This window comes from Candida tropicalis (genome assembly GCF_000006335.3).
Source record: "Candida tropicalis MYA-3404 genomic scaffold supercont3.3, whole genome shotgun sequence".
NCBI classification, from domain to species: domain Eukaryota; kingdom Fungi; phylum Ascomycota; class Pichiomycetes; order Serinales; family Debaryomycetaceae; genus Candida; species Candida tropicalis.
The window spans coordinates 449,035-457,908 of record NW_003020055.1 but is presented as its reverse complement, the minus strand read 5'-3'; the positions used below and the strand labels follow the sequence as shown (position 1 = coordinate 457,908).

The 8,874-nt window shown below is 35.3% G+C and overlaps 1 protein-coding gene across 1 annotated transcript; it reads left to right on the top strand. All coding sequences in view use genetic code 12, as the record gives it.

The window, feature by feature from the left end:
• Window positions 1-5,760: 5,760 nt before the first annotated feature.
• Window positions 5,761-8,835, top strand: CTRG_02293 (uncharacterized protein; the record flags this gene model as incomplete). Its single annotated transcript, XM_002547950.1, has 1 exon — window positions 5,761-8,835. One exon carries the CDS (start codon window positions 5,761-5,763, stop codon window positions 8,833-8,835), a length of 3,075 nt encoding a protein of 1,024 aa, XP_002547996.1.
• Window positions 8,836-8,874: the final 39 nt, after the last annotated feature.

Here is an 8,874-nt window from a genome sequence, read left to right as displayed (position 1 = left end):
AAAATCAATTGTATAATAAGTTTGTGTTTGGTTAATAAATTTTCCATTTCGATAGTAAATATTAAAGCATTGATCGTAAATGCATTAGCTTTGGTTAGTATTGTTGTTTTCTCAATTTGGTCATTTGCTATAAATAAATATTGGTTAAATAATAACATTAGTTGCAGATATTTCCCATCAGCTGTTATCACACATAATTACAGTCGCTTGCAAAAAGTTTGGAGATTTTTTTTCAAAATCGAAAAACACCACAAAAACGGAGAAGAAAAAAGCTTTTCTCTCCTGTTTTTCACGTACCGTTTTGTAAAGAATTAACTGCCAATAATATACAAGATATAAACTACATATCTCTTATATAGACATCATTCTAGAGTGTATCGATAGTACTTACAATTATGTATTTCTCTGTGGACAATCTATAAAAGTGTTCGGATGAAGTAAAAATTTTCTCGGTCCATCTCGGAATTGTGTTACACACGATCTATTTTACTAATTTCATTCGCTCATCTATTATCCAGTACACTACTTTTCAATTTTGAAAAAAAATCTCCAAACTTTTTGCAAGCGACTGTATGCGTCGTGTACTGTTTGTAATGATCATATTTGCTCATACTGTGGGTTGGCTTATTGTGAAAGGAAAGAAATTCAAAATTTGTAGGTGGTTAGTTGATTCTACATTGGAAATAGTCTTACCGTCATGTGGCTTAATTGGTTAATAAGATTGTAAGCTTACAACAAACAATAGAAGTAGATTTGTATACTGTACTGGATATTGAGGATAAAAAATTAGTAGTTTTTTGTATTTACGAATACCGGATGGTATCTACATTTAACATATTAATTCAAATTATATACTACAGCTTTCAATTTCCTTGTTCGTGCCAATCATTGCAAACATTTATGAAACAAAAAGATAAATTAATTTGAACATAAAGTATCTCTATTTTATGGATACCATTACTACAATTATTTCTCTGGACACAACTTGCCATCCTGTAGAATTGAAAAGTTTCACAAATTCATTAATATAGTATACTCAAAAATTTCAGGTAATCTGAGCACAATTGATTAATTTGTTAATAGAATTATAATTTTACCCTCTACAATGTTCCCAATAATATTATGATCAACTCGTATAATATGTAAATCAAGTAATATTAGAATATCTTACATTGGAAAGCAATATTCAAGACATTTTTGGCTTTAAAACCTTCTGCTAATTAATGTTACATATCAGTACCGCTGGAAAAAAATAATTTAGTTGATAATTCTAAATATCAAGGCTCATAAGATTAAAAAGAGTAGAATCTATCAATAGGAGTACAACTAAAAATGTGATATTATTGTTTCTCAATTCAATTTTGGGTTCGTAAGTACTTGGTTCTTTTTCTGGTATTGTATGCTGTCGTTATTTGTTGAGCTTAATGTCCTTTAAAAGGCGAAATACTTCGCCACATTGTACAATTATTTTCCATATTAGTGCACTTTATTTTTATATATGTGAGGCATCTAAACTAATAATAATTAAGATAATATATTATAGTCTCTTTTAGGTTAAGTGTTGGGCTTAAATTAATAATTGTACTTTTTGAATCACTTGTAAGAACAAACACTTTATATTTTTATGCAATTTGTTTAAAGTAGCCAACAAACAGTAAAAGCCATTGTCTACAAAAAAAAATTCTTTTGTAAGTCGTCGCCAGTAGCTGTGCTGCTCTGTAACTTCTAAAACATGAAAACTGTCTTGATGATTAGATTTATTCTAAATTGGTTGACCAAGCATCTGCATATTCGCAAAAAGAATCTGACTTTGTATTATTGGTTAGTACACTACTTGCTGTACTTTTTATTATTATTATTATTATTATTATTATTATTATTATTATTATTATTATTATTATTATTTTGTTTTGTTTTCTTGCATTTGAAGGTGAACCGAATCTACAACAATTACACAGATAATTAACCTTTGAGCAGGAAAGGAAAACGGAATCGGAAAGGGAAATCGGTTTTGTTTATATTATCCAGGTATATAACTACGCCGTGACCAGTTCTCCTCAAGATAATTCTCTTAACTTATAGGTAGTACCAAATCCTTTTCACTTCGCAGAAAAGTGTTAACTGGATGCGAAAAATTTGTTCTCTCACCTTCCAGCGTCAGCAATGATTGGGTACATGAGCTATCCATCCCACCCTTACTTTCCTGCTAACTTGAAATACTTCCTACATTAGTACTTGTGTACTATTTTCCTGCACATAATTTGCTGGAACATAGAAACACAAACATGTAAGTTCATGACGTTTCATCAGATTTATTAAAATCACTTCAAGAAAAGAAGTACAAAGTTATCGATATTTTCCTTATCATATTGTATATCTATAGAACAACAATAGAAACGTAGGATATTTAGAAAATTCTGCAGTCTTTTGAATTTGACCACTGACTTGAAAATAGATCTTTTCCTCATCATCATCATCATCATCATCATCAATTTCATCTTCTCCCTGTGAAGTATCTCATCTTCTTTGTTATACATTTACAGTTTCAGTATACCTTATTGTTCAAGAAAAAGAAATTTACCAAAGAGAAATGGAAAGCACTCGCAGATGGACATTGTTATTTATTGCAAAGCATATTTATGTACTTGTAAGTTTTGCATCATTGTTAAGTCTGTGCCACTATGACTCTTCCTCTCGATCACATATGTAAAACTCGTAGTTGGAATTCAATAAGTGGAACCCCAACTGTATTGAAATTAATAGTTATGGTTAGGCATGCATAAAATTGGATGCTGCAAAAATTGAGGCTTAATCAAACAATCGGATAGCTTTGTACAATTAGATCACCAGCATTGCATTTCAAAAATTGTTTTCCCACATTTACTGCGTGTGTGGTTTCCATTCATTTTCTTTGTTCATTGTTAAATAAAAAAATAGATGATCATGGTTTTTGGAAAGCACAAAAAAGGCAAGATTAATGGTTGACCGTTCGAGAATGTATATAAAAATTTAATTGTGTTTTTATTTTTCAAAGGGTATGATTTCTTTTGGCTGAAAATACACTAAAACCAAGGCATCAAGTACATGAACTTCTCTAGAAATGATTACCCAACACAACAATGCCCGCAAATTAAAACGAAATGTAGAATTTATGTTTTGGATTTGCCTGTTGAAAATTTGACCCTGAAATTCGCGTTTAGTATAAATTTCCCAAAATGAATGTACAGTAGGGGGGACAAATGTTTCCAAATGAAATTCCCAGATGTAATCGAGTTTTATGCATAAGTGCGATAGTTGTAATTTAAAATTGCAGAGAGCAGGCAGCTTTTAACAGTCTATACATTGTGTGAATATTGTAGCACTTGAACGTACTATCCTAAGGGAGAGATTAATTATGAGCTTTGTTGGCACATCTGTCAAATGCTTTAATTATTCTTGAAGATTACAACCAACCTGCAAGATGATAGACACATCTTTTATGACCCTGTGATAGAAGCTGCGAAAAGGATCACTCATCCCAAGAAAAAATCCATTCTTGGTTTCTTTTTGTTTTTTGTCTTTTTCTTTTAGTTTGAAGCGCAAAACAAAAAAAATGAATAGAAACTATGTTAAGAGATCATACTTTTTGCATTAACCGAGTTAACAAGTGGAAACTAGCACGTAAATAGTCTCATCCGACTTCTAGGCCCCGTGAATCAGCTTTTTACACAAAGCATATTCATTGTGTGTAGTGCTCTAGAAGCAAGTTTGAACCCTAAGTCGCACAAAAACATTCTGGCATCATTACGCATTAGTTTACTCATCTTCCTGCAAAGTTGCAAGACCTATATACCAGCCAATGTATTGTAATATATTCTTTATGATTAGAAGAAGATAGTTATTTATAGAAAAAGAACATTTGAAACTTATTTTTGGGTGATTTTAAAAACGTATTAAATAGTTTTTCAAATTCCGAGTATGATTGTGTATTTTTAATTTAAAAATTGCTGAAAATTTTAACAAAATTTAATCAAAAAAAAAAAACACTCAATTATCAAGATATCCAATATATACTTCTATGTTTTTATAAAAACAATCTATATTACACCATTTAAAGTTGGAAGGCTACACTCTTGAAGCAATTAATGGAACATGCATAGAATTACAACAAATACCCTTTTTTCTAAGTATCTATACTCTTTTCGAGCCTTCAAACAGTACATGTAATTAGCTAACGCTAATCAGGAAAAGTATAATCAACATTTTATATAATTTTTACAGTAATTTTAATTACAGCATGTGGTAAATTACTACTAAAAATATAGGTTATATAGAGAGTTCAAGTAGTCCTCATATTTTTTAACTTTCAATTTTTTTTTCTTTTTTACTAATGCTTAACAATATCAATGTACTTTTAAGCTTGTAAGTTATTTGTTCATTGATAACTTGGATTAAAGATTTATAACCAATATATCTGTTGCGGTGCTTATTACATATCGAACTGCATAGTATAGGTGTATGATAACTTTGTTAAAGAGCCTTAGAATAGCCAATCTTTATTTGAACAATACTTTACGATAAAAACCAGTATAAAAGACAAATTCGTGCATTTATAGCCAATAGAAAATTTGCTTACCCTTTAAATATTATCCCTGATTTGTTCACGACTATACAAATAATAAATGATCAAACAAATAAGCACAAAAAGAAATCATAACAGTTAGACTATCACAATTTTAATCAAACAGCAATATTTATTAAGAGCATAAAGCTTAATCAGTTGTGATAATTAATGCCGTTTTTCGTAATCTCTAGGGCTAGTGTGATACGTAAACCAACAAAACTTCATTGTTTTGGCCCTTGTAATGTATAAGGCGTCTATCAAGCCAGTCAAAAGATAGGCGAGCAGCTTGAAGACTCAAAAAAGCATCAAGTAATTGCCCATATAACACTGGGAATGAGGAACAATGGTCAAAATTGAACAAAAACAAAAAAAAAATCCAAATTTGCAGATTAAAAATAACTATGTTCATCAATACTCCATCCTTTTTAACAAACTTATGAAAATAAACAACTACAAAATTTTGAATAGGGACTAAAAATACAATAAATAGAACCACTATAATAGTATTAAAAACGAGATTAAACCCTTTAAAAGGTGTATTGTTTGGTTTTATTTGTTTGTTCTTGTTTTGTTGAAATATTGCGAAAGATTTTGAGATTTATTTTGACTTGAGTTGTGCATGGAAAAAATCGCACATTCTTTTACAACGTTTTCATTCAAAGAAAACGGTTGCATTTGGATTTGATTCTTTAAATGACACACAAAATAGCTTTGTGCTTTAGCAAATTTGGAAGAGCAAATGTAGTCAACAATTAGCCTCTTTTTTTGGCTTAGCTGTACAAAAATGAAGATAAAAAAATAATAACCCTAGAGGGTTCTTTGTGTTATTGCTGCAAAATTGCTTAAAACAACTGCCCTCTTCTATGATTTTTTTAGTTCTCTCTGAAGAGTCCCATGCTTTCTAAATGTGAAATAGCAAAGTTTTTTGCTCAATGCCACTAGAAACTCTTCATGTATAGTTTCAAAAAACCACATTAGATAATATTTTCTTAAATTCCTCTCTCGTATGACCGAATTGTCTCATCTAGAAAAAGTTTGAAAACTCAGTCTATAAATAAGACTGATTCTTCCATGACTTTACTAACGAAACAACAAATACATATAAGAAAATTGTTAGATATTCAACTTCACTCTTTAAAAAGTATCGTTTCGTTAATATGTTTCTATTACAAGCAGTAATTTTATACTGTTCATTCATTGTTACTGCGGTTGCTAAAGAAATTTCTGGTGTATTTACTGGTTTTGAATCCTTAACGTGGGATAAAGCTGCTAATTACGGCTTTCAGGGTCCACAATATCCAACATGGAATGCCGTTCTTGATTGGTCGTTAGATGGTACAACCACGTCCCCAGGTGACACGTTCACTTTGATCATGCCTTGTGTCTTCAAATTCACTACATCTGCCACTTCTATCGATTTAAGAGCTAATGGTATTACATATGCCACATGTGATCTTCATGCCGGTGAAGAGTTTACTACTTACTCCAGTTTGACTTGTACTGTTACTGATTCGTTAAGTTCTGTCCATCAAGCAGCGGGTACAGTCACAATTCCTTTGGCATTTAACGTTGGTGGTTCTGGTTCTTCTGTTGATATTGCTGATTCTACTTGTTTCACTGCTGGCACAAACACTGTTACTTTCCAAGATGGTGATACATCAATCAGTACCCAAGCCTATTTTGCTGCAGCTACTGAATCTTCTTCTGGTCTCCTTTACTTCCAAAGAAGTGTTCCTTCATTGAACAAGCTTAATGCACTTGCAATTCTCCCAGATTGTCCCAATGGTTACACTTCTGGTACTCTTGGTTTCTCATCTTCTAATTCCAGATTTCTGATTGATTGTTCCAGTGCTGAAGCTTACATTACAAATCTTTTAAATTCCTGGAACTACCCAACTTCAGCGGATTCCTTTTCTTATACCCAAACTTGTACTTCCAAAAGTTTTCAAATAACATTCAATAATATTCCAGCCGGTTATCGTCCATATATTGCTGCATTGGTTCAAGCTCCATCTTCGGATTATGCTATACAATATACTGCAAAATACAGGTGTGAAGGTTCTGTCCAAAGAGATGATTCACAAAAGATATCTTGGGCCGGTTACACAAATAGTGACCCAGATTCAAATGGTGCTGTAGTTGTTCTTACAACTATTACAGGTACTCAGTCCAATACTATTGTTACCACATTGCCTTTCAACCCGACTGCTGATCACACAAAAACGATCGAAGTGATTGTTCCAATTCCAACAGTAACTACTACCACTTCCTATATTGGAGTTACTACTTCTTATACCACAATTACTGGTACTATTGGTGGAACGGCTACTGTTATTGTAGATGAACCGTATCATACTACTACCACTGTTACTAGTCCCTGGACTGGAACCTTCACCACTTCAACTACTGTCATTGCTTCTACTGACTCGGTTGATACCATCATCATTCAAGAACCAACTCCAAACCCAACCGTTACTACTACTGAGTATGGTTCCGTTGAAACTACCATCACATATACCAACCCACCAGGTGGTACTGATACCGTTGTTGTCATCGACCCACCAAACCCAACTGTCACCACCACCGAATATGGATCTGTTTCTGAACCAACCACTATCACCTACACCAACCCACCAGGTGGCACTGATTCTGTTGTTGTCATCGACCCACCAAACCCAACTGTCACCACCACCGAATATGGATCTGTTTCTGAACCAACCACTATCACCTACACCAACCCACCAGGTGGCACTGATTCTGTTGTTGTCATTGAACCACCAAACCCAACTGTCACGACCACCGAGTATGGATCTGTTTCTGAACCAACCACCATCACATATACCAACCCACCAGGTGGTACTGATACCGTTGTTGTCATCGACCCACCAAATCCAACCGTTACTACTACTGAGTATGGTTCCGTTGAAACTACCATCACATATACCAACCCACCAGGTGGCACTGATACCGTTGTTGTCATCGACCCACCAAACCCAACTGTCACCACCACTGAATATGGATCTGTTTCTGAACCAACCACCATCACCTATACCAACCCACCAGGTGGTACTGATACCGTTGTTGTCATCGACCCACCAAATCCAACCGTTACTACTACTGAGTATGGTTCCGTTGAAACTACCATCACATATACCAACCCACCAGGTGGTACTGATACCGTTGTTGTCATCGACCCACCAAACCCAACTGTCACCACCACCGAATATGGATCTGTTTCTGAACCAACCACTATCACCTACACCAACCCACCAGGTGGCACTGATTCTGTTGTTGTCATTGAACCACCAAACCCAACTGTCACCACCACCGAGTATGGTTCCGTTGAAACTACCATCACATATACCAACCCACCAGGTGGCACTGATACCGTTGTTGTCATCGACCCACCAAACCCAACTGTCACCACCACCGAATATGGATCTGTTTCTGAACCAACCACTATCACCTACACCAACCCACCAGGTGGCACTGATACCGTTGTTGTCATCGACCCACCAAATCCAACTGTCACCACCACCGAATATGGATCTGTTTCTGAACCAACCACTATCACCTACACCAACCCACCAGGTGGCACTGATACCGTTGTTGTCATCGACCCACCAAATCCAACTGTCACCACCACCGAATATGGATCTGTTTCTGAACCAACCACTATCACCTACACCAACCCACCAGGTGGTACTGATACCGTTGTTGTCATTGAACCACCAAACCCAACTGTCACCACCACCGAATATGGATCTGTTTCTGAACCAACCACTATCACCTACACCAACCCACCAGGTGGTACTGATACCGTTGTTGTCATTGAACCACCAAACCCAACTGTCACCACCACCGAGTATGGTTCCGTTGAAACTACCATCACCTACACCAACCCACCAGGTGGTACTGATTCCGTTGTTGTCATTGAACCACCAAATCCAACTGTCACCACCACCGAGTATGGTTCCGTTGAAACTACCATCACATATACCAACCCACCAGGTGGTACTGATTCCGTTGTTGTCATCGACCCACCAAACCCAACTGTCACCACCACCGAATATGGATCTGTTTCTGAACCAACCACTATCACCTACACCAACCCACCAGGTGGCACTGATTCTGTTGTTGTCATTGAACCACCAAACCCAACTGTCACCACCACCGAGTATGGTTCCGTTGAAACTACCATACACATATACCAACCCACCAGGTGGTACTGATTCCGTTGTTATCATCGACCCACCAAACCCAACTGTCAC